We start from the raw sequence: 27,308 nt of genomic DNA, 5'->3' as shown, positions 1-27,308 counted from the left end.
ATACACTTGGAAAATATTTTTCCAAATAACTGATTAATTTCATTTTTTCTGTTAATTCTGGGTTTTGGACTCTGCACCAAGCCAACTTTACAACAACTCGTAAACTACATCAGTATATGCAACTATTACTTTTTGTTGCAAGTTACATAATTTAGATCAGGAGTACAGAAAATAACACTCTAGATCTGAGCATTTTACTCTAGTAAGTTGACAACCTTCCCTACACTGTGTTATTGTCTCAATTGGAATATAACTTCCTACCAGATACAGTTAGAGAGATTTGCAGCCTGTGTTTTAAACTTATTTGACTCGATAAAGTGTAATCATTAGCTAGATGTATCAGTATGTTCATGGGACACATTCATTGGGATAAACAAAAGATAAATAAACATTCCTTTTTCAGGACTGGTAACTCAAGGATATTTCTTTCCAGGATCAGGAGTTGAAAGTTTCCAGGTGAGATCAGGGTCCAAGATTATTTTGCCCAACCAATGGCTACTTGTTATACTTAATAGGGAAAAGCATTAGCAACACACACTGCACCTGTGGAAAACCAGACCTAAAAACAATGAATTATGCATCATTTCATTTCAATATTTAAACCTTCTCTGAACTGTAGATTCAACACAGACAGGCATCCCCATCTACTTTTGGTTGCTCTTCTAATAACTCATATGAAAATCCTCTTTGCCTTTATTTTCCAACTTGCTATTACTAAAAGCAAGGCATTGCCTGGGATTTTTATGAACTGTAAGCCTACCCAGGGAAGCTGTAAATTACTTAAATTATGGTATTTCAGTTGGTGTGGTTTAGTGCAGGTGATGATAGAATTTGTGCTGAAAATACTCAGTTTCAGGAATTTTCCTAGCAGCCTAGAAGACTAAGAAACAATTTACTACTTTATCCTGTGCTTTGTCCTTTTGAGGTTCTATTAATAGAAAAGCTCCATGGTCACAATCTTAGCGTTTTTCTGAACTAGTGAACTCAATCCAGTTTACAGGAGTCAGTAAAGTGCTGCTGACAATAGTGCCTTTCTTCTCAAACAGGTAAGATCTTCATGCTTTCAGGAGCCAGCTGGATGTGGATCTCCTCTGTTATTAACAGACAACAAAAATGAAGAGGCTGATGAACTTTTGCAAGGACCCATTTGTAATACAACCTTCAGTAGTGTTTATTCTCCCAATCCTAAAATGAGCACAGACAGGAAAGTGTTATTTGTCTTTCCTGAAGACATCTGTCTTTCAGGAAAGGTGCATGTTTCATCCTCAGACACCTTAGAACATTGTACATTTTTTCTATGGTCAAAATCCCTATTCAGTATAGGATCTTCTAGGGTGTTTTAATTATTTTTAGTTTCATCCTTGTAGCTGAATAGTTTGACTACTAGCCGAATAATACAGGCACATCAAGAATCACTGAGGAATGCTGCCTATCATCACTAAACACAGCAGCATCTCACAGAAGACAAAATAAATAGCAGATGTCACTAAGCCATCACTGTGATCCCATCTGTAAATACTATAGGTCCAACTCTTCCACGTTGCAGCTGTGCAACCACTTCCATTTAAATAAGGATTCACTGCTATAACAGAATAATATTCCTCGTGTTATCTACTGTACATATACAGCAGCTTTTATCACAACAATACAATAAAAGGTGGGGGGCTTGAGGGGTGTAGACAGACTGGCAGTCAGCAGAATTCCCCAGAGTTCCCTTTTGGGAGATTTGCTGCAAATTCACTGATACAGGACGCCTCAGTGTTCAACAAGGACTATGTAACTTAAATACACAGCAGTAGCTTAAGCTAAGAATATTGGCACTGTGTCCACAGCAATTTTGAGTGAACTCACAGAAACATACACAGGGGATATAATGGCTTGAGCTGTAACTCTTCCTTTTTCCATTGTTTCTATTATGTGGTTTAGGGAACATCTTTTTAACATTCTTCACATGCTCCCCTTCCCACCATCCCCAGAAAGGGGGGTGACATTTAGTCCTCCAACCGTGAAGTTGTGGAATGAATCCCATACAGCACTAGTGCAGGAAAATTCTATCTTCTGAGAGCAACCATGAAACTCTGAGTGCCAAGATTACGTTATGGCATGCAAGCTAGCATCAAGTCCATCCTAAAGTTCAGCGCCATGGTCTTTTTCACCTCACCACCATATATGATTTTCCTGGTGGTTGCTCCAATTGAGTGACACAATTACCTGCCTAATAAATCCTCTCCTCCATCCCATCGTTCCCCCTGAGGGAGGACTACATGGGCAGTAGAGCTTTATCCTCAGATTATCTAAACCAAAAATGTGAGGTTGAAGAACTTCAATTTCCTCTGGACAAAGAGGTGGAGAAATTCTCGGTCGTTCCTGACAGATAGCCACAGGCTGCTGCTGCCTCTAGGCCAAAACAGCTTGACAGAGGCACTTAGTTTGGAAGACGCCAAGAGGACAGGATGTTTTGTTTCTCAACTCTTCTTTCCAACTAATTCACATGTCTTCTCCACATCCCACAAGCAGGATTTCAACAGCTCCCTCCACCAGCTTAAACTAGAGCAGCCAACACAGCTGACCGGCATCCTTGACACCACTGCTGCCATACAGGGGTACACAGACCACCTCACAACAGCACTTGCAGGAGTTTCACAGGTGTTCACAACCTCACACTTGAGAAAGTCTTACCTCACACATATACAGAGATCTTCGCCCTGAAGATGTTAGATGTGAACAGGACAGGGCATGGAGGTGGCTGCAATGGTCCTGTGGAGGGAGCTGCCCCCCTCCGAAACCTCACTGCCTGGGAGGCCTTCCCTTTAGGTAGCACAAAGCAAGAACGGCTCAGGCTGTAGCCACATGCTCAAATAGCTACTCAATGCATGTACAGTAATGGCAGCAAAGAAGGGATGAGGCCACCAAAACTGACAGTCTCCTTCGGGAGACCACTGCACAGTAAAAGGCCTGAAAGACACTGGACGGCATCATGAGAAGAAAGAGTTTAATTCTATATTTTCAAGGCTCCTGCAGGATAGAACCATTATGCTTTTTTGACCCTCCCAATTCCCTCCCTGTTGCCACCTTGAGCTGATGAGTTAAACTGTTTCCTGAATCACAGTTTGCTGGTGCTGTACAACAGATCATAGACAGCACCTACAGAAGGCATACGAGGTACGGGAGGAACAGGAGACTACTCCTATTCACAGCTGCAGTACCCAGGTTGCTTCCAGCTCTGGAGAGCAGAGGGAGGGGGTGTGTTCCTTTCCTATTAAGCAAAAAATTATTTTAAAGTCACTTTGAGAAGAGCCACCATTTTAAGAACAGCCTTCATTAAGTATGGTCTCTCCACAAGATTTTGTTTCCAGCCTGAGCCCTTAGTTCAAACCAGAACATATCAAATATTGCCTTGATTATTTAGGTAACAAGCACTACCCACTGATGTTGGCACCAAAAGAAGCTGTTCCCTTAGCAAATATAAGCTGCCAGTCACAGAGAAACAACCCATTGAAAGCCTACCTGAGAAAACCCAGTCTGTTCTGTCAGCAGCAGCACTGTGCAAAACAGCAGCTGAGAGCCAATACCCCACACAGTATTTAGACAAACATGCATTGATAGACTAGCCCCTTCCCTACACTTCAGCTCTACCAACAGCTCATCCAGACCCCTCCCAGGCTAATATATCAGATTCCCTGGCACCATCAGCTATAAAAAGGCTAGGGAGAGGACTAGCTAGTTGCACAGCTGCAGCAGATTCTCCATGAAATGGAACTGGTGCAAATGGGAAATAGGTTTTATTCCTCCTTTCCCACATTAAATCCATATCATCACTCCTTTTGATATGCTACCCAAAAGTGTGTGTTGATAAAAAGGTATAGCTCTAACTATAATATGTTAAAAAACAAGGCTATTGCAGTAAGGTGACAAAATCTGGGCTACTTAAAGAGAATCTCAGTGAGGAACTGGATGAATTAGTCAAGGTTAATACATTTATTGTGAAGGCAGATAGGACTTACTGATGCAATTTTGTCCCCACATATAGTCTTACCAAGTAGCTGCTGTATAAAGCCTTTAATCATTTCATGACCTAATGCCTATCCATGGCTAATGCCATGATAACACAGTTATGCTGAGCTATGTGGTCTCCTACGACTCAGGAGTGTTTGCACAATACTCATCTGTGTAGCACAGAAAGTCACAAAGCATAACGCCTATCCCCAAAAAAGACATCAAAGGAGGTCAAACAAGCCTTCTGCACCAAAAAAAATCAGTTAGCAATGAAAATTTCCAAGACAACTGCAAGATTTCTTCCTATCATTTTATTCATTCAAGTTGATCAAAGAGATTAACTATGAATGGAAAATCTTCCACAAATCCTGAAACTGAGTTTGATTTAGTGTCCACCCTTCTGGCCACATATGACAGTAACACAAATGACTTTGCAAATGCTTTCAGTGTAAAGATTTCTCTCAAAGTCCAGAAAAAAATCCTGATATGGTAAAGTAAGAATGCAAAAGTAAAAACACCATTTCTGTTAGAGCAAGAAATGAGAAATGAATCCTTGTTTCTTTTTTTCTTTCTCCAGTGAGGAGGAAGTGTCCTTCAGAGTTTTCTTGTTGTCTCAGAAAAGCTGATGCTGGCAAGCACCTTTTGTTTCATAACTGCAAATGCAAGGCATGAAATATGATCTTTCATCAACATGAGATCAGTTCTTGTGGTCCCACAGCTATTTCTGACCAGACCTTGCAAGATAATAGAAACTGATTTCACTAAGGCATTTCTGGGCTGAACATTTGAAGGCAAGTCACATGTCTGCTAGTTACCTGCAACTTGCTTATTCAGCTTAGTCTTTTGAAATTTGAAAACACTGAAAATTGTATCTGATTATTACAAGCATAGTAATCTATGGCATCCCTGGACTGCTTGGTGGAGAACTGTACTGCCACATTAGTGCTGATGTAGGTGGGTATGTTTACTCAACGTTGCATGGCTCTGAAAGCCAGAGCAGCTTGGGCGCTGTGCCATGGTAACACAGTTATGCTGAGCTATGTGGTCTCCTACAACTCAGGAGTGTTTGCACAACACTCAGCTGTGCAGTGCAGAAGCAGTCACAAAGCATCCATCCTGCTTCCTTCACCTGTCTACACGTACACAGGCATGCACACAGACATGGACATGTCCCCTCTGCAGCTTCTGTCTCTGGCAGCCTACCCATGCTTTCACAAGGTTTACTTGCACTTTTCAGTTCATATGGTGTGGAAAGCAGGGAAAGCAATGAAGAAAGCAATTTATTCATCTCCTGTTATAGCTTGCTTTAGCTCACACCTGAGGAGATTGTGGATGGGGGAACTTTATCTGCATGCTAGCTATCATGTCAGATATATGAACATGAGTGGTCAACAGTCTAGTAACTGCTGTCTTGCAAAAATATTCAATATGGTGTGGGAACCTACAAAGACTAGTGCTCTCTAGACATACTGGGTGATGAGCTGGAAGACTGCTGGACACACATTGCTTCCACAATCTGTCTGAGACAGTCCTCTGTGCAGATGGTTGCATTTTTCTACAGTTCCTTACACTCACACCACAGGGATGCATTTCCCCAGGTTCTCCTTTCAGTCTGTTTTCATGACTTAGAGGATGATGGGATCCTGAGGTTTGGTATTATGCTTATCTTCTTGTTTGTGATTCTCCTTTTCCGAGGGAAAAGCCTTCACTCATGAAAAACAAAGGAACTTCAGCATATGTGATTAAATCAGAGGTTTATTTTCTCTATTGCCTGTGTATTTCATAGCAATTGAAAGCTATAAAATCTGTATTATACAAAGTACAATGCTACACAGTGCCAACTAGAATGAAGGGGTGGTTTACTGGGGTTCTTATATTGCCACCAACCAACACAGTTTCTGTCCTGTAAAACTGGAAACAACAGCTTGGCCTCTGCTTGCCTGAAGTTGGTTTCTGTCACCTTTTCCAGATCAAAAATCTGGTTGCTAGGATTTTTCAGTGGAAGAATTACTTCTCAGATTATACAGCTACTTTTGAGGGTGCCTTCTGGCTTGTAGCACTTAAACGCTATGTTGGATTGCTGTGTATGAGTCCCGAGAGCATGCCCCTCATAAAGGTTTGGCTGCCTGGGCTCAGGGTTAACGGAGAGACAGCACAGCTGTGGCAGCCCCCTTCTCCTGGTGTCCCTGGAGAGAGCCTCCCAGACAGCGCTGGGGGGGGACAACCCAGATGGGGCTGGCCCCTGCCCATGGGAGCTGCTTTTCAGCCAAACTTTTGCTGCTTGGCCTCTGCCCGATCCACTGCTCCTGCCGTGTTGCAGGTTCACTGTGGGCTCTGCACATCCAGACCCAGACCCCAACCGATGGGTGACTTCCCAGCTTGACATCAGCCCATCCCCAGGGAGGTGCCTGATGCCCAGAGTTGGGGCTGCCCTGGTCCCCCCTGGCTGCCCTGCTCCTAGCTGGGGGGGTGGGACGGTCTCTGGCTGCCCATGGGAAGCCCCCACTGCTCCCACTCCCTGGTCTTCACAGCACGTAATGTAGACTGCTTGCCGTTTACATTACATTTTTTACCATATTAAGAGGGGTTTGGCAGTTGTAGTGGTTCAAGCAGAAAGGAACTGGTCCCCCGAGAGGCATGTGTAATGATTTGCTTTGGACTGAGGAAGGGGAATTCTTTTTTAATTGAATAATATGAGAAAAAAAGCCTTACATGTGCTAATTTGTTGGATTCAAATGTATTTAGACTGGGTTATAGGGATGTTTTGACATTGGGTAATCAGAGAAAACAGTTGTAAGATTGAACTATTTTGACACTAAAGATTTTGATATGGGCAAGGTCACTGTGACACTAAGATCATGCAAGTGATATAAATGTAAAGGAACTGTTGCTTACCCAATGAAACAAGAAATCTGAAAAGTAGTTTTCTATATAACACCGAAGATATCTTTAAAAAATACATAAATGAAATAGTTTGTGATTTTTCAAAGGTATGTTTGAAGAATGGATCTTTGGAGACATCACCCAAATCATATCTTTAAACTTCTATAGATGATCTTATCTGCCATGCAAAGAAGATTGTGAGTATGAAGCAGATTAAAAAAACCTGTGAGAATAAAATAAACAATTTTATTCAATAAGAGTTTGTCTTTGATGATAGTTATATGAGAATATTATTTTTTCTTCCTTATTTCTGCAGGGGTAAAGCTGCAGCTGTCTGTGACCATTTTAATATGCCTGGTCAGAAACAAAGTTATCAAAAGTAACGATCAACAACTTGACCTGTCTTATCTCAGTCTCTAAATAATGATTCAAAATTGAAATGTTAACTTTGCCCATACTTCAGATGTACTTGAGAGATTTTCCTGTATTGACAACACCACAATTAAACAGTATTTATTACACCTTCAAGTGTTTCATGAATAGAGCCTGGTTTTATAGGCTATTTCAAGGCTGAAAAATACTCTGTAAAACCTGCAAAACCCTTGGACATTTTTGCCACTCTGTATTGAAGGCTATAGATCTATGAACATACGATACTAGTATGTTATATAGTATGATATACTAGTTTTTAAATGAGCCACATCTTGATATCACAAAATCTTTTATCAGAAATGTATATTCTCATATTAAAAATGGTAGAGGAACTCTCAAAAGGAGAAAGGGTAATTGGAAAAAAAGGCAACACTGAGTACTGCTACATTGTCTTCAATACTGAAATATGATGGCATGATTGCTAACAAGGAGCTAAGTCAAAGAGTTTGCAAATTGTGCAGAATATCTTTCAGGTTAGAAATGGTTCACAGAAGTGGACTCAGTTCATGAAATTTAAAACTGTATTAGCTCCTGTTTAGCTACGCTTACTGATACACCACAAAACTATACACATACCTATAGTAACCTGTAGTTTCATCCATGTTACACTACGCATGAAATACTACAGCTGTTTGAAGTTCTTTCTGATTAAAAACCCCTTCTACTCAAAAATCGCTAGATTTCCTGTGCTTTTATCTTCTGTCAGCTCTTTTAGGAAACAAAATTCCCTTGTATTACTACACATTTCTAGAGTACAATACAATGACTAGCTTCTCCATCTCTTTAAGAACACCAGCACTATAAACCCAGGATTTCAATAAAATCCACAAAGTTTACAGAAAACTTTCAAACAGAAGACATGTTTGTTAAGAAATGTTCTCTTTAAAAACACAACATTTCATAGGCAAATTGCCTTTTAAAAAAACTTATAAAAAATTTGCCCAAATTTCTCCATTGCTTCCCTCTTTATGCTAATACAGTTTTTAATGACTTGTAGCTTTGCTTACATAATTCTTAACATGAAAGAAAGCATTTAACCATTCAGCTAATCAGATTGGCTAGCAGAGGTTTCACTTGTTTTGTTACTGATAACAATTATTTTTAAATCTCAGATAATGAAAAGCCATCTATCCATAAAAAAAAGGAAAACAGTTAAAAACAACAATAACAACAAAAAAAACAAGCAAAGGAGTCAGTACATGCATGTATATGACTTGGGCAAGAAGGGAGCATTTTCTCTAGACTGCCTGGAGCTAGATGGCTATCTTGTATATGATATTGATTAAAACATTCTTCTCTTGTGCTTTTATTTTTTGATCCTTCAAATATATATGCACCTATCTTTGGATATATGTGACTCTTGTCTCCCTATTTTTTCAGCCCATCTTAGAGCCGATATCTTTTTTGGCCTTTCACAAAAGCTCTGTTAGTAGGTGAGGGAACCATCCTTTTCACCAACTCAGTTTCCACTGGCTCCTAAAGAACCAGGCTTTACAGAGATGATGGTAAATAAACAGGAACAACCGGACAACTGTAACTGTGCCTCACGTGTGAGCTTGTTCTTAGTCTCAGTCATCAATCAAAAATGCAGCAGTGATTTACCAGTCACCTAGGAATAAAGCAGAAAGATTTGCCCATTTTTCTTTGAACCAAACCTGTCTTCTCTGGTTCTGAGAGGTATTGTAGGCACACTGTCACCAATTTGGCCATTACTAGAGCTTCAGGACTAGCTCCCAAGCCCTAATATACGCTTTCTAGGAGGAAAGGGTTCCCAAACAAATTCCCAAATGACCTACTACGTACAGTGGAACTGCACTTCTCCACTGGACAGATCCACCACCCTCCGCAGGGTAAGTGAAGCGTCCATAATGAAGCTGAGTGTCGCTGATGAATTATCCCTAGGGTAACAAAGTACTGGGTATGTATTTTATTAGGTGATGAGCAGAAGAAGGATAACATCTGGATTCACAGTCCATCAGGCTAAATCTGCCAAGTGTTCGATTCAAGTTACAGTGTATTTGAACAACATCATAACAGTCAAATGGATTCCCATGGCACAGATCCTAATGCAGTTTGGAAAATGAAATAGCAATAGTGCAATGGTGTTCACCTTTGACATGAAAAGCGTGATGAAGAAAAAAATTCTATTTGAGAGACAGCATATAGTCAACAGCTGTTTGAGAAAGCAAAACAGTGAGCAGCAGAGTTCTCTGGGCTAGAAAAAGTGTAAAACCCTGATCAGTGTGCTGCAACAACAATGCAAGTGACCCGTACACTGAAAGACCAACCCTTCATTTCATAGCACCATTTACAGTTTCAAGTTAATGGACGTGAGGGAGTGTTGGCCACATTAACTGAAAGGAACAGCATGAACTAGTTTCATGCATCATACAGTCACTAAGACAGGGGCTGGCTGTTGAAAATACAGACTCCCATATTGCACGCTTTCATATGCAATCTGCAAAAGGAGTTTTAACACAATGCGCAAACGCTTCTGGACAACAAGGCAGATTCTCAGCTAAGGTAGCAGCAGGTAAGCAGCAGGAGTCTCAGCTTACGTATCGCAATCAAGCTCAGGCAGGATTCCAGGCCATGAGGGGACAGCAGGACTGATGGAGAGGTGTGACCTTGGAAAACAAAGTGTTTCATGAGACCAATGCACACTGAACGTGCTTGCCTATGTAATGCAGTCAGAATGAATAACAGGTACCTTAGCACTCCCAGTTCCATGAGTTTTCTTAATGATTGTGTTGATGAACAATACACATACATGGCCTTAGCTCTAATTTAACAGAGTTGTATATGCCGATAAATGATGTGACTCTGATGTAATATGAAACCTTTAGCAATTGCCTTATAGCTTGCTTGTAAGAAAAGAACTTTATAAAAATGTGTCCATTTTATTTATAGCCCATTTTATTTATAGCCCATTTTATTTTGGAACAAATATACTGTTTTTGAAAAAAAAAAAAGTAGAAGAAGAAGAAATAGTGAGACCTGAGCTTTTTTCTTCCTGCACTTTTGGGATGAGTACAGCTTCCCATTCTGCTGACCTTGATTACTGCCTCTTCCAGGTTCTGCTCATTTCTTCTATTTCACCTGAGCCAGTGCCTCCACCATTTCCAGGTATCTTTCAGCCAATCTTTGGCCCCCAGAACAGTTTTTGGAGCCTTCATACAGCACGTCATTTAAGAATGGACGTGTCTCAGAACAGATTCTCCCCTTGCTGCCAAGACCAAAACTGTGATTTTCACCAAAAAAAAAAAAGGATCGACAGTCTTATAATAATGGTTTTGGTGGATGTGGGATTTAGCTCCAACTTATCAACCTCCTGTCAAGACAGTGAGCTATATTTGCCATGCAGAGTGAAAGGTAGACGGTATTTTAACAAGTTTTATTTCACAAATTAGTGGCTGTTTCAGTGGCATTTTAAGTTCTGTAGTCACATGCATTTGACAACAATATGTAAGAAGCATGAATATGATGACAAGGTTGATTCCAGAAAGTAAATACCACTTGGTAGCAACAGACAGCAGGGTGAGGTGATTTTGTGCCATTCCTCTGTATAGTATATGCCCAGTGGTATCCTTCTGTTGATCACCTTCTACCTATATGTACAAAAAGCTGACAATATGTTTCTGTTTTATTCAAGGGTCACGGATATGATATGAACAGCCTGACTACCCAGACGCATACAGACTGACAGAGATTTTATCACCTCTCTGAGGCTTCAGATCCAAATATGCTCATTGACAGTATCAGTTTCAGATATTGCAATCATCTCCAGGCTCCTCTGCACACTCCTGCCCTTATAGGGAAGACCCATAGTCAAGTTTATTCTCCCTCATTCCTTCCAGGAGAGCAAATAAAGTTTCCCTTGTTTCAGAGTCAAGAGAACAGACACATGTCCAACTTTGCCTTGCTCAAACTCCTACTGGATTCAGGAGGATGTAGTGCAGAAGGCTGGACACATCCATTATAAACAGTATGGAATATTTGAATCGCCATCATACAAACCCTCTGGCACCCATGTACAGCTGTACATGCTGCTCCTCTATCCATGACACACATAACACGATTGGAGAGCTCCAAACTTACTTCTGTTGAGTGCCTGTCTCAGGCACTTCTGCTCTCCAAGTCACATGAGGGTGTACAAAAGCAAACTGATATTCCAGAGGGCCAGGACAGAAGCTGCGACTGGGATCCCCCACCTTTATCGGGAAGGACTGCAGCATGGTGAGGCAGAATCATTTCTGATCTCTCAAAACGGTGTACTAGGGAGGCAAACCATCTCACTTCCCCTCACCCACGCTTCTCCACTATTTGAACTGCCTTGCAGACACCTGGCACACATCCCACCACTTTTCAAACAATGCAGGACACAGAATGTGTGGATGCATGCAGCCCTCAGGCCATTTTACAGTCACAAAGAACTGATACGAAATTAAGTAATCAGCTCCTATTATACTTTGCTAACAACTTCTAAATGTCACTCCACTAAACAGTAGTGTTCTAGCAAAACCAGAAACAATAAAAAATAATCACAAAGGTTTAAAAGGTGTTGACCTGTATTCAGACAAGAAACATCAAGTACGAGAAATAGAAAACATCTATTTCTGCCTCTCTCAGACACACATGCACACCTGCTTTGCTGTTGCTGACAGCAGATAGCTGCGGGGCTCTTCCTGAGAGACGTCCTGCATACCACAAAATAGCTGTAGAATATGAACTGTGACCCCCTTCAGCTTTGATAAACTTGTCATTTCTCTCAAGCTTTTCCATCTATCATGCACACTCCTTCTAATGTTTAACTTATTTATATGAAGATCCCTTGAGGGAATTTCATTGCATCTCTGACACTGGTTTAATTGCCGTCAGGTGGAAATAGTGAGTTTTTACATGTGATAAGTCCTATTTGTAACCACCTAATTTCTTTGAACACTTCTAGTTGCTTCTTACTTGTATTAAATGAGTGTCATTTCCTGACATGTCTGTAAAATGACATGTCTGTAAAATGAATCTTTGGAGTTTCCTCACCCTCAGGTGTGCAGAGAAGACTCAGGATAGCCGTTTTAAAGAAATAATTTACTTTTGTGTCAAGGAGAGAAACTGTGTAACTTTTTTATTTCTTCTGTCATAATAAGCAATTCAAGCAGCAAAAGCTCTCTCTATTCTTTCACCGTTTCGGATAACAGTCAAGAGAGCTACTGAAATAAAACCAACTATTGCCTGAGGCAGTTCCTGAAGTGGGCCTGATCTGAGATTTGAAGGGAGATGGTGTTCTTTTCAGTCTTTAGACAGCACAAATTTATCAATTACCAAACACAGCTGCCCTGCAGCATCTCCAACACAGTCAAAACCTAACAACTTAGAAACTTTGTCAAATGAAAATTTACACTAAACTCCTATGCATCATCCCCTTTCTTAGACCAAAACATACAAACAAACAAACAACTTTCAGATCAAAGTGATCAGATCAAAGTGCATAAACTTCAGAAAAAAATTCTGAAATTCTGGTTATTAACCCCAAGGGAACTTTAGGCTTTTATGGGGGTTTTCCAATCATCATTGGAAAACAAAAGGAAGAAAGGCATTGCATGGGAATGTACATAGTCCACCCCTGCATACACATATATGACTGACATGGGTAGTCTTAAGATATGAGATGTCAATCTAGGGAATTTATTGCAGCTCATGGATAACATTTTGAAGCCCCAGGTAGCCTGTAGGAAGAAGATCTGTGCCCCTTGATAATGCTTGACACCTCTTTGAGGTTGTCAAGAGAGCCTTTGGGACAGGTTTCCCAGAGGGTTCTTGGTGCTGCTGCTATAGAAAAAGAGAGCACATTCAAGAGGTGGTGAAGGCAGTAGCAAGAACAGCTCTCAGCTCTTTGGTCTGCATCCACAGGATGGAAGTGTCTTGCATCCAGACTCATCTTCTTTTCTCCCTCAAGAAAAGGTAGGGAAGGGCAGTGATTAGAGAAGCTCTCAGCTCCATGCTGCTACATGCAAAAATAGGAAGAGGCATCCAGACATTCCCTTTATTTTTTGCAAGAAAGACCAGACTGCATTGGTTCACGGCTTTTTTTTCCTTTAGGGGAGAAAGAGTTTTGCACCATGAAAGGAAACACATACCACAGCCTGAGAACCCCAGCTTTAGGGCAATGATAAGGTTGAAACTCTAAGCTCTCACAAGTCAGGAAATACCAAGCAGATGACACTTGGCCCTCTGCACTATGCAGATCCCCTTTGGCCTGCAGCATGACAAGACCAGGGAATAGACCCTTTTGCTCATCTCTTCCTGCAGTGCTGAATTGATTGCTCCCATTCTTTACAAAAGGTAGATTCGGTTCAAAAAAAACCCAGGAAAGTCAGTGCAAAGTAGCCAGCTTGGATACTATGCAGAGGATGTAAAGAACCAGACTGTGGCCACCACTGCCTGATTAACTCCACTATTTGTATACCTTCCATTATTTGTGTTCACCCTTGTCTGTAAACAGGTGTCATTCAAGATTTACTCCTACTTATTATTGAACTTGATAACGACGGTAGACTAAGAGGGCCAATCAAGAGTGAGGCTCTTCTGCCCAAAACATGGTACAAACCCAAAGAGCTTACAGTCTGTAAACAGGCAAAGCATGCAAACCCTGGGGAAGAACATGTTCTAAGGCAGGAAGGTCAACTGTATGGGGAAGGAAAAGGTTGGAGCAAAATCTGCAGAGGCCAAAGACAGCCCAGTTAAAATCACAAGTCACAAAGAATGTCAGCTTTGAGCTCCTCTGAGCTCGCTCCTACCAGCAGGGTTTCTGCTAGCTCTTTTCTTTGGTTTTACCTCAATGCCACATGTATCGTGAATCTGTGATTATCTCACCAGTTACTGTATCAAACCAGCAGTGCTGTGCTTCTGTGGGTTTGTTACCAGCCACCCAGATGCATAAAGCAATCTCTATCAGCAGTATTCAAGCCATTTCATCTTGGTGTCAGATCTGGCTTTGCCATCTAGTAGGAAATACTCTGACTATCTCATTGCCTTGCATCTCTCCTGGTCTTGTGTCTAGTGAATGTAAAACATTGACATTTCAAAAGAGCAGCACTGTATACCCATTTCACGGTGGAGAAAATTACTACACTAGGTGCAGACAAATAGACATTTGAGCTCTGCTTTTTGCCATTTTTCCTTCAGAAAGAAATCATTTATCAGTGCATGAATATTGCCTTGTAATTTTATTGTGAACTAATGGAAGTCCATCACCAAGCAATGACAGAACTTTTGCTCTGGGAGTCATTCAGCACCTGGAAACGGGAAACTTAAACAGAAGAGCAATTTACCAAATGAACACTTCTTTCAAAAAATCTTTCCCTTTCTCTCAGAAATGTAATTTATGGAACCTTTCAAGGAGGAAACAAGATGGAAAGATAAAACCTCCTGTACAAAGTTCAGATTTGCAACTAAATCCACTTAGGCTGAAATCCATCAAAAATTTGACATGCTTGAAAACTGCCTTCCCAGGAGGACGCAGCCTGAAACATAATCCCATTAAATACAGTGTGGAAAATAAGTTGTCCACTTTGTTTTGTCTTGCTCACCAGAATTCATGTAATAAATGTTGCAAAAAGAAACAGTATGGATACATGCAATGAAATGAACAGGCCATATGCTTTCTGCAGACTGAACACCTCCTGGTGTCCCACAGTCAAGAGCAGCTCATATGTTAGGCCATATTTTCCCTTTTGTCCACACCAGCCTGCTCTGGGCTCTCACCAGTGCTAATGGTTAATTAGTGTCAAGGCAAGCCATGTCATTAAGGACAGTTGCTTTTTACAGAACTGTATTCCGCCTTTCAATAGTTTCTGTTGAGTTTTTTTCCATGGGAGATTTTCCCCATTTGAGGGCCTATCTGACAGACAACTGAGTAGCAAGTGCTGAAAAATGAAGGTTGCCAGTTTTCCCCCTCCTCCCCTCCAGACTTACCCATCTGGGTAGAGAAACAAGGGATTCTCCTACTTTCAGCCCTTCCCAGAGGGACGAGAGCAGACCGTGCTGCTCTGGCACTCCCTCCGGTGGTGGATCCCTAAAGTCTCATAGAAGAAGACGGGTGACCTCCCTGCCCTGGGGACGCTGTGTAAGTATTTGCAACGGGGGGGATAGGAGGAGAAATGGAGAAAGATCTGTATAGACCGCCTCTCTGCTTTTTATCTTATGTCTCTGAAGTCTTTGATGGCTACCTCCCAAAAGTAGGCCAACCTACAGACCAGAGACAATTTACTAAACAAATAAACATACGGTCAAGGCATAGTCTTCTTCAGTTTCTTTCTTGCCAGTCTTTTCCATTTCTGTACCCTCTCACGGGGACAAAGGTGTCTTTAGAATTTGTGCTATCCTCTGCTACAATGTAGCACACTTGGGACCAGGTTTCACTTATTTGATATCATATATTTGATAGAAATGTTGACTTTAAAAAGTCACATTTGCTGCATTGATTTTTCACTCTAGCAGGCACATCAATCCACATGATGGCTACTCTCTGGCCTCGAACAGTGCTATACAGCACTACTGGCATAAAAAGGTGGCACACAGTGACTGCAGCACTTGACGAATGTGACCTTACAGAGCCTGGGTCAGCTTCACTGGCACCCCTTTGGCTGCACTAAGTGGCACCAATGTGGATGCTAAAGTGAATGAGAACTGATTAAAACACTCTGATTAAATGCATTAAATAATTCTTCACCTACACAGATGGACATGAGGATAAATACATTAACTGAGGCAACTGAACCAGAGCCAGTTTGGAAGCCGTGTTCAACGTGTCTTTATGAACCTGCCTCTGATAGTAACTCTCCTTTTAAGACCATTAGGTTCACCTCACGGTCCCAATAGGAATCTCAGGATGAAGGCAAGTGCATGGCAGCCAGCATGGCATGCACGTATCAGCCTCACTGAGAAGAGATTCTCACATTTTAATACCACTGCCTTTCTGATATGCTGCCAATGCCATATTTCCACCTTGTATTCTCCAAAAAGGGGTCCCAGACCCTAAGCTCTACCATTAGCAGAAAGATGACACTGTAAAGAGCAGCACCTAGCAGAGAAAAAGGTTTGGGAATCAGTTATCTAGATTGCATGATCTAGATCCCAGGCAGATCACGCACTTTGTGATACTTTAGGATACGTGGTCGGGTTTAACAGCATTTCTGTTCACATAGTCATGTTATGGTTAAAATATGGTTAAATGGTTTGTGTGTCCACCAAAATGTCACCCTCCCTTCTCTCCCTCCTTCAAAGTAGCAATGAGACTCAATGGCAGACTTTTACTCAGACTAAATTCCACCACTCCTCCGCTTTACCCCAGATAAGAGCAGGAGAAAGATAATGAAACTGAGTCATTGCCTTCTCTCCCTGACGTCCACACATGCCCGCAATCTGCAGGTTTTCTCTGTACTGCAGCTTCCTATGTGGATCATAGTGAGTCCATCCTGATTACCGTTAAAATTATTCTTTATTTGGCATTACTTTCATTTCAAAAAATGTACAGACCTCTCCTGAGCATTTACCTGCTTATTCACTGACAGTATCTTGCTTTAATACCGAACAAAGGTCAGAATATTGGTAAATGTATGATAAATCTAGCCTGAACAAAAGACTGTGAGCACTTTATGGCAGCAATTGTATCCTAAAAATCTGTAAAATACCACATGCAGCCATGGCATAAATAAAGAGCATTCCAGAGCAATGGAATTTTTCTTTGTTTTCATGTAAGTACACTTTAGGTGCTCTAGGACAGAGAGTCAAAGATTTATAGCATATGTATGACAGCTAATTTGTATACAGTTTAAAAATGAACACCTAAAAGACAGGAAAGTATACTATTACATCCTCAGAACAAATTTAGGGTAACACAAAAGAAAAAAAGATCTTTACTCAATGACTCAGAAGATGACAGAACAAGCAGCCTAAAGTAAATGAAGAAAAAAAGCTAGGTTTTGGATAGGTATGAGGTAAACATTCTTGAGTGAGTTTTCTAGCGGCATACTGAGTAAGCCAGGGAGAGAGCTGGAAAGGATCGCCTTCAGGAAATGTTTTCTCTTTCCGTCCTGACAAGAATTCTAGGACGTATTCTCTATTAGCCTGGGTTTTCAGCAGCTGATGAAATACTTAGTGGTCATTTTTAAAAGCTAATAAATTAGAATGGGGAAAAAAATTCTCTGAAGGGCAGTTACTAACTCATCAAGGCAATTTCTTCTGCAAGGACTGGCTAAAACTTCAGTTTGGGGGACTGGCTCCACACAAACTTACTTCACGGGTTCTGTTGTAAGACATGACACTACATTAACTTTGCTTCTTTGAAGACCATTCATAATTTGGTAAAGTCATATTAATAAATCCTCTGATACTAAGTGTTACCACACCAATCTAAATATTAGTTCATAGGCTTTTGGGTAGCTTTCACCTCCCCATAACCAAAGGTTGTATCCTTGTGTGCCATGCACACCATTGCACTACACCAATGGTTGTGATTCAGACCAGTTCCCTATGTAGATGGGGCAACTAGGCAAAGATTGAAAAAGTGCAGGAAAAACTGCAGGTATTTATGCTATACCTGCTTTTCTCTGCTCAGTTCTTTTCTTAAAGAGAATTACTAGATATTGCTTATGGCCAATTTCTTGCTACATCTTAAGTTATCTCTCCTTTTCCTTTGGCACAAATTATTCTGTGTAACATCAGCATACTGTAAACTGTTAAGTTTTTTTCCTGAAGCATTTCCTCTTTTCAGGCTCACAGCCAGCATTGCGCTGGAAAGTGTTTTATCTATCGCTGTAGATAAATATGAAGGCAGTGATTATCAATTAATAACCAGAAGTGTATAGAGAAATGTCAACAGAAGCATAACCCATGAGAACATGCAGGGCCATTGAGACCAAAATGATTGGCATCACCAGAATTTTATTGTAGAAGACAGTTAGAGGGGCAGAGGAGGGGAGGGCACTATTCACACAGTCAAAAACTATTTTGACTATATTCTTTCTGATGAAAGCATTCCAACTTTTCACCGTGAAATGACCTTCATTGCGAATCTTTCATCTGAACTTTCCAAAAATCTACCTCAAAACACAATATCGAATCAACCAGAAAATTAAGAAGTATTTAGGTTTTGATCCTAAAGAAAACACAAAATATTTGGAAATCCCTTAGTCCTTTGCAAAATGTAACCTCGATTCACTCTGAAGCTTCCTCAAGAACGTATGAATTTGTTCAGGTAAAAAATGCCACTCCTGAACCAAACTCAGACCTTCATTTGCTGTTCAAAAATAGGTCTTTGATCTCCACTCTTTCTTACTCAGTTTTTAATTTTCAGGCGCCTCTGCCCTTCCTGGTCTCAGGCCTGACAGGAAATGGAAGTACCAAAATACTGTGAAAATGGCTGCGCCTGTGGTGAGGCTGGTCTGGCTGAAGAAATGGAAACACTAGCAAAGTCCTGAGCGAGCCAGATCTTGAAAAGATTCATAGCCTGATTTCCAAACCAACACGGTTCAGATAGGTTTTGGATAGCAGCTAAACCTTTGGAGGCTTCTCAAAATGAACCAAACCCCAACATTTGCCAACTGTCAAGGAATACACACGGCTGTTCCTCGAGGCATTCAGTGGGCAACAGGGGACAGACGAAAGCATCACAACTGGCCAAAATACGCATGATCTACTTCTTTTTGTTTCCCCTATCCTGCTCTTCCCTCCCCACCCACATTCACTTCTACTCTTCACTTCTAGTTTTAAAATCTTATGGGTGTGCAGTCAACCTGCCATCTCCATTATGTCTTTCACACTATAAGGTACAGTTTATGTTGGCTGCATGCAGAAAAATTATTTCTAACCCCTGATCAAAAGTTTTCCTGACTCTTTCAATAATAACCCTCACAGGTTTTGGGTTTGTTTCTTTAGTGAGAAGTGTCTTGAGAGTTTATTGCAAGGAAGCATTGTTGAAAGTGTTTTATTTTCAGAGCTGATGTACCCTTGGTTGTACCAATGCCCATTTGCAGTAACAATGCTGCTAGGATCTGGAGCCACTTACAGTTTTATTTATGGTCTTGGTTTTTGAGTCACAATTAGAGTAACTTTTCCAAATGTTTGGGTTTGCAGGCGCCATCCAAATGGGTCCTTAACTTGGAAAGCTTTGATTGTGTTTAGCTTCCCTTTACTGAACTACCTTAGTGGTCCATCTTATATTGGTGAGTGTTGTGGAAGCTATCCAGCGCATTAAATGCTATTGAATACTCACAAAGCATGTGCCAAGGGAGAAAAAGAAAACAATTGTTCCCTGAAATATTCAGCCTTTGATGAAAGGAACTTTTAACAGGCAGAGGTGTTCATTTCAAGAAGCGATTTCAAGCAGTGATTTCAAGCAAAGTTTCTTCCTTTGTAAGATCTAGGATCAATATTGTATTGAGAAGGACACACGGTTCAGCAAGGCTTTGAAAGAATAAAATTACATAGTTTGTGGTATGTTATAAGTCATCAAGATTTTAAAATAAGAAACACTTGTGTCCTATTGTTTGTACAAGTACATGCACACACACAACACCACAACTGAGATAAAAGCCAAGCTGATGGTTCCAAAAATACAGCATAAACAATGCCAAAGTAAGTGTGGTGGTAAGTACAGTGATCATAAACTTACTTATTCGAGGAACGAAATGAGCTTTCTTCAAAATATTGTGTTTCAAAACACAAGTACCTCTATCCCCAAGATATGACTATTCCCCTAATACAATATGCCAATAGGGCTTAGCTCTCATCGGTTTCATACATCCAGAAAGAACGGGTGCATCTCACAGAGCAGAATAAAAATACGGTGTTGCAAAAATGTTCCAACAACATGTTACAAGAATTGCAGACTATTACCTGCCTTTCCATAAACAAGGTAAAAGGGCAAGGCTACTTAAGATATTTTCTGGAATGTAAGAATGTTTTACATTAGTATTCGACACAAGGGGAGGAAAAACCAGGAGCAGCCAAATTGGCTACAGTCCCTCCAGATCTCATGGTTTCTTATGAGACAGCTCTCAGCCTACCTTCCCAGAATGAAAGCCATTGTTCTGTTGCCAATGTTTGTTTATTTGAAATAACAATAAATATAATACTAAATAATGCTCTCCTCCCCCATGCATCCCTGTGGCTCAGTTAGCAATTCAGAACTGGAATATTACATTTCCCCTAACTTTGTCTGTTATTGCAATATGCTCCTAGTCAGGAGACAAGAGTCCAGGAGCAACTTTAGCAAAGAGTATTTTTTGAGAACGAGACCAAGATTGGTACAAACTCAAAGTAGCTTTGGGCTATCTCTAACTCAGTGAACCGACAAGAACTCTGAAACTCTTGGACCCTGGTGCACATCCTGGCTCCCTAATAAAGATTCAGCCGTGCATCAGCCCACCCCTCATGTTCCTCCTCTACCCTGGCACACAGACAGGGACCCAAGTGGGTCCACAGTTTGGGCAGAGAGGGACATGTTACAACACTCATACACTCACTTTAGATATAGCCATGAGGACCAGGGGACCAGACTGCATCTCAACTACCTGCTGACTACTCTGATGCATCCGCCTGCCAGAAGCTGTCCTGATGGCTGTTATCAAGGTTGTAGGAAGCCGTATGCTCATCAGTCCCTGCAGACCTGCAGTCACATAAGACAGGCAATCAGAAATCTCTTGGAGGTGTTATTTGTGTGAAAACCCTGTAATTTCTTGCTATTGGACTACTGCAAAGCTTCCAACATCTGAAAATCACATATCACTGGAACTATAGACATAGGTGGTTGTTGTGACGTTTTCTTCTCAAGGGAAATCTAATGCAAAAATATTATTCCTAATTAAACAGGGATACAGCTCTGTAAACTACTGGAAGTCTTCTCTGAAAGTAATACTTGCTCTGCTTCTGGAGCTAGCAAGAACATAAAGTTAAAATAGCCCAGACATCTGTTTAGACAGATGAAAACCATAAAGAGAGATGCTGATACTCCCCTCCCTGCCCGGCCATCATCCAGTTTGTTGCTTAGAACCCTGAGCTGTTCAAAACCCAGGCAAACAAAAAACCTCTGGTCCATGTAGTCATCTTTTGAAAAATGACCTTAACTTTAGAGTTGCTTTTGCTAGAGGGAACGTCAATTTTATTATTACGAGGTTGCTAATGTTCATCTTATGTCAGATTTACCACTGCGGTTAAGGAGACTCTGCCTCCAATATTACCATCACCTGGCAAGCTTCATATATCCATTGCAGTGTGATACCGTCAGGGATGTGCACACTCTCCCCATAATCATCCCGCAGTTTTCATGAAACTCAGGTCCACAGTGAAACATGCTCTGTCCCCGTGGCCTCTGGTTATTTATGAAAATCTTGGTCATTCTTTGTTATTCTTCCAACCACAATTAAAAAGAAAATCTTCATCTGATGTGTAGGAAAGAATGGTCGTTCTCTGTCATCACACAATGGCACAGCAGGTGAAAAACAGTCATACATTTTCTTGGCCTTTCTACACAGCCTGGATTTGTTTTCCCTTATGCAGATACTATCCATGAATATTTGAGAAAGGTATATGTGGGAAGGGGTTATACAGTCTGTGAGCTATAAGCAAAATGACTGCAGGAGTAAAGAATGATTTAGTGCTGTGGTATTTGTTGCTGTAATAGCATTGCTTTTTTGTTGTTGTTTAAATAGGGAAGCACACAAACAGTAGAAATAAACCTGCCTCGTTCAAAGTTTGGTCTTGTGGGAAGATGTAAAAAGTATGTGTGCATGAGTGTGTGTGTGTGCGTGTTGTTTTCTTCCTACTGGTGTCCGACTGTTCATTACCCATTTTATGGAAGGATTTCTAACGTAGGCTAATATTTACATGGGCTAGCCACCTCTGTAAGAAGAGCACAGGCAGCAGAAAAACTAGCATGAGCTCACTACCTACAGTCCCCTACTAGCAAGGCTAGCTACCCCTATCAAAACGTTCAAGTTTAATTCAGTCCAAAAGCTTAAAGTCTCCAAAGCCCTTACCTTTTTGGTAGCAGAGGGTGGGGATTCCACCAGGACTGACTTTTCTGGTCATGGTTCATAAAGATGCACACTACTATAAGGTAGAGAAATTAACAATACACACTTTGGACGGGTGAAAGAGCGAACAGAGGGACTTCAGGCATCGCTGAGCTAACAATGAAATCAAATACATCTGCATGAGTCTATGACATTTAATTTTTAAAGAGTTTGCCCAGGTGCCCTTGGCCAGATTTTTCTTCCCTTTTGTGAGGCAGGCAACCACTCAGTGAATGACAGTAACATTCAGCAGTGATTTATATACATCTATTAGAAGGCTTTGGCATCATTTGAGTCATGTATAATTTAAAGACGATATAACAGTCACAATCACTCTTACTTTACGTTTGGACAAACTAAGTTTTGGTAGCATTTCCAGTTTACTTCCATGCTAATATTTAGAACTTTTTTATGTACAGAAGAAAGAATATAACATGTAATCTCTTGTAAATTCTGTTTACACGTTCATGAAGGTGAACTTGGAACTCAATTGCAATGTTAACCTGTTAACTAGAATAGTATATATCACCTAAGGACAGTCTAAGGGTGCTTCAAATGAGGTTCTTAAAAAGTAAAAGCTGAGAATTACTTGACTTTACCTGTCCCACACTTTCAGATGCCCCACACTATAAAATTCATGGAGCTAACTCATTCCATTAAGGTTTTCAATTAGCAGCTTCTAATCTACAAATCGTTTCCAAAAAAAATAGACGAAAAGGCAAAACTTTTTCTGAAGAATTTCAGGTATGAACAGCTCAGCCATCCCCCACCGCCATTTCTCCTTGAGCTGTCCCTATCCCCCTCTACTCAAAAAAGAAAAGAAAAGAAAAAGAAAGAAAAAGAAAGGGAAAAACCCAACTCTCAGTATTTTACAGAAATTTTCTGAAAGGCTGAGACAAAAATAGGGTCTATTTCACTTTGCAACTGCCTGTAACTTTAGCATAATAAACTCTAAAGGGCACAGCCCTCACCAAAACACTTAAAAACAGCTTGAAAGGGGTACTCGCTGCCCGTTATGTTTACTCAAGCACTTGTTTAAAAACACATTTAAGGAAAATGTTTTTATTTCTACAGATTGCATTAATTATAGCTTTGCAAACACTGCAAGCTCTACAAGAAGACCGAACTGAGCTATTAGCTGCAAACCTCAGGTCTTGGCTAGAGAAGTGGTTATGGCTTATTTAGCAAGCCTAATGAATTGGCTCACCCATCTCTACGCAGAGTTCCATGTTTAGCATCACGGAGCCTGGAATAGCCAAAGAGACTTGGTTCACGTCGCTTTATAATTAAAAATAAAGTGAAATCGGTCAACCCAAGACGGTCCAGAAGCAGACCTCACTGCAGCATTATTCCTCTTCGGGAAAATAAAAGCATTGACACGGATACCACCACTGGCCCGAAGCTCTGCGGAGACCCACAGCAAACTTCCACTTCGCTGCCACGGGCCGTGCTCTCCCCTGGAAGAACGCGAAGGGGCCGCGGTGCCGGCTGCTCACCGCGCCGCGCCCCGCGTTGCCGGGCAAGCCGCGGCGGAGCTCCCCACCTCGGCTGGGTGCTCCATCCTCCGCCCAAAGCGGGGAGCAGCCCTTCGCCCGGCAGCTGAGGGGCGTGGGGCGGCCACAGGCCGCCCGGGGGGAAGGCATCAGCCCGCTCAGGTGCGCGCCGGGGCACCGACCCGCCGGGCGCCCGGTGCCCGGTGCCCAGCGCCCAGCGCCCAGCGCCCAGCGGCGGGGCGGCCTTACCGTGAGGGCGGAGAGCTTCTGGGCCGGCACGGCGGGGAGCAGCTCCGGCAGCAGCAGCAGCAGCGGCACCCACATCCTGAGGCGGCGGCAGCGGCGGCGGCAGCGGCGGCGGGCACGCAGCGGCTCCGGGAAGCGGAGGAGGGGGACTGTCCTTGGGATGTCGCTCCCCCCACGACGCCTGCTTTGGCTCCTTTTCAATCGCTCCCGCTGGGAGGTCCCAGCTCAGGTCCTCGTTTTTCTTTTTCCCCACCCCTTGAAATTTGGGGACGGGAGTACAGCAGAGAGGCGGCAGTTTCTCCCTCTCTCTGTCCCTCCCTCGCTCCTGGAGAGTCAGCCCCGGCTCGGAGATGCTCCCCAGCCTCTGCTCTCCCGGAGCCCTCCCGCCGCGCAGGCACTACCGGGGGATCCGCCGGACCCCGCCGCCTCCCCGGGGCGCCGCGCCTCCCTCCGCCTCGGACGGGCTGCTGCCTAGCCCTGGGGGTCGCTTTCTTTCCCCTCCAGCCTCGTCTCCCCCGTGGCCGGGGAAGCGGGAGGAAAAGATTGGGACGGGAAGGGAGGACCCTCCCACACCACCCCTCCGGTGTCCGCCGCCGGCGGGGGGCCGCGGGAAGGCACTGCCGCGGCTGCGGAGGCTGGCAGTGTGCGACCTCACCGAGCCGCTCTTCCCCTTTTCCTCTTATCCTCCCCCCTCCCCAGCCCGGCCTCCGCTTTCTCCTCCCAGACCCACGGATCCTCGCCGATTAACCCTCCCCGGTGCTCCCGGGGGGACGCCGGCTTGCTCCCCCCGCAGGGCTCATTTTCCCCCCGCCTCCTGCTGAATCAACACGTACGAATACCCACAGCCCCTGGCGGGGCTGGCGAGAGGCGCCCCGACCCCCGGCCCGGTGCACCCCGACCCCCTCCCGCTGCGGCCCGACCCTGGCCCCGCCGCCCGCCCGGTGCGCCGCGCCGCCCGCCGGGCACCGCACGGGGCGGGGAGCGGGGCCCGGGACAGCCAGACTTCTGGCGGGGGCAAGAGCCGGGCAGCAGCGCGCTGTGGGGCGGGGGCGGCAGCCGGCGTCGCTGGGGGCTGCCAGGCCCTCTGGCACGGCGGGGAGCGGGCACTGTTTGCCCGGGGCGGAGTACCGGGGGAGACGCAGGTCGCTGCGGGGCTGCCGCTACGCGTGCGGTAAATGCCGGGTGAAACCTTCCTTCCGACAGTTCTGCGCTTTCTCGCGTATCTTTTAGGAGCCAAATAGAGGTATTTTATTATTTCCTTGCTGTCAACCGCCAGAGGATGTCCTCCCCCCGCCGGCCTGAAAGAAACCCTTTTACTGCAGTTTTGTCAATGGAGGAGTCCCCCACTCCTCCCCTGGGACCCGCGGCTCGCTGCCAGCCTCCAGAGATCCCCACGGTTCAGTGGTGCTACCAGGGAGTCTGAAGCTCTCAGGGCTTGCTTTATTCTTAGGGTGCGCGCACTTGTGGGAGAGGACCCGGGCGTGAAAGGGCTTTAGGGAGACTGTGAAGTGGCACGCTCCCAGCACACAAGTCACAATTTCCCCAAGCGTCCAGATCTGACCTTGCAGGCTTGTCACACCCTGGCAGTCACACGCTGCCTCGGCCAGGGCTCGGGATGGAGCGCGCTCTCTGGAGCAGTAGCTGCATGCACGGTGAACCAAGGTGGAGAGAAGGAGACATTAATTACAGACAGACTTAGGTGCCCTCCTTGGGACACCTACTGCTGACTTTTCCAGATCCTACGATGTTCAAGGCATGCAGCCAAGAAACTAGTCACAGCTTCTCCAGGTCTCAACTGAGCACAAGAATTTGGAAAGCCCTCTTTTCAAAAAGTTTGGTTTTAAACAACTCAGTTATCGACACAAAGTATGTGCATGCATATGTGTGTGTGTGGCCTGTAATATCTCCTGGGCTTTTTGAATGGGAAAAAGAAAAGAAAGGAAAGCTATCATATGGCATTGCCCAGTCAGAGCATGTTTGGGACCCTTCGCTGCACCACACAGACCTCCATCGGTCTCAGACTAGCAGCATCTCACACAGAGACAGCAGATTGCCACTTGTTACAGTAGGCAGCACGGAACATTTTGCCAGCTTCACAGCCCTTTCCTCTCATCTGGGAGGTGGTGAAACCGGGCAATGTTGATGTCTCTGTCAGAGCCAGAAGGAGCTTTTAATCTTGTGACTCCAGCCTCCTTCATACCTTAAAGTTATTCTCCACATGTACCTAGTCCCGTTTTCCCCTCACCAAACCTCTCATTCCCATTGCCTTTTCAATGCAGTCAGTCTCACCTCTCCAGAATCATCTTCCCAGTCCTCCTCCTTCTCTGCCAGTTCATCCCAGTCTGTCTCCCAGTTCGGGTCCAGGCCCCCTTCATCACCAAGCAGCCCTACAGCCCCATGCCTGCTTTCCTTTCTGCCACACTCTTTGTAGCTTGCTAAGCCCACAGCCCCTTCGCCTTCAGCTCAGTGTCCTCCTGCGCAGTGCCAGCGTGCAGCTGGGCAAAGGCGATTCATGGCGGACAGTCCCGTTGGTCTCGGTTTATCTGTCAGGACCTACTAAATGGCACAGCAGTTTGGATTTGACATCACAGGAAAAAATTCATGCTCAGAATAGATGAGAAATTTATCTAATAAAAACAAGTTGCAGGTTTTTGAGGGTTTATAACTTAGTCGAATTTGAGTGCACTTCCACAGAGTTGGCAATAGTCAAAAGGCCAAAACTCTGCAAAAAGAGAAATCTAGAGTCCAGAAACTGGTGGCATTATGTTTTAAAATAAAGATTCCTTGCCAAAATATACACTATTATTTTGTCTACTGTCATTTCCCCAGCTTTTTTTCTCAAAAGAGACTTGACTACGCTGCTTAAAATTTCTTCTTCCCTTTCTTTGCCCCCCATCCCAGAAGATAATTCAGCCTAAAGTAAATATTTTTAAAGGAAAATGTGAGACCAAGTGATAAAAAACTGGCAAGGTTTAAGCAACTGAAAATAGTGTTTTTAATATAAAAGACAGACTGATTTTAACAGGCAGAGCTTCCAGCCACCACCATGGTGGTAAGAAACCTACCTGCTTCCAAGAACTTCCAGTCTGATTAGGTAAGGGATATAAAAAGGGAAAGAAATGTTTTTCCTCATTATAGCTGGGGAAGGACTATGAGAGAGTCACATCAGTATTCCTTACAGGTGTAG

At 43.2% G+C, this 27,308-nt stretch overlaps 1 protein-coding gene and 1 long non-coding RNA gene across 8 annotated transcripts in view; both read right to left on the bottom strand.

The window, feature by feature from the left end:
• Positions 1–24,791, bottom strand: part of SMOC2 (SPARC related modular calcium binding 2) — a 150,431-nt gene extending 125,640 nt beyond the window's left edge. For 4 of the 7 annotated variants that reach the window (XM_072856275.1, XM_072856278.1, XM_072856281.1 and 1 more), the window contains exon 1: positions 24,125–24,790. In XM_072856275.1, the coding sequence (XP_072712376.1) occupies positions 24,125–24,199 (75 nt within the window). In that variant the 5' untranslated portion in view covers positions 24,200–24,790. Of the gene's footprint in view, positions 1–24,124 lie in introns of all 7 variants that reach the window. The other 3 variants (XM_072856277.1, XM_072856279.1, XM_072856280.1) reach the window with 2 other exon arrangements.
• Positions 4,305–22,328, bottom strand: LOC140649292 (uncharacterized). The gene is made up of 3 exons (XR_012041557.1): positions 21,555–22,328; positions 20,835–20,977; positions 4,305–9,938 (listed from the first exon to the last, which is right to left on the bottom strand). It is a non-coding gene; the product is annotated as an uncharacterized lncRNA (long non-coding RNA).
• Positions 24,792–27,308: the final 2,517 nt, after the last annotated feature.

Source organism: Ciconia boyciana, chromosome 3, assembly GCF_034638445.1.
Source record: "Ciconia boyciana chromosome 3, ASM3463844v1, whole genome shotgun sequence".
Taxonomy (NCBI): Eukaryota; Metazoa; Chordata; class Aves; order Ciconiiformes; family Ciconiidae; genus Ciconia; species Ciconia boyciana.
This window is presented reverse-complemented; position numbering and strand designations above follow the sequence as displayed.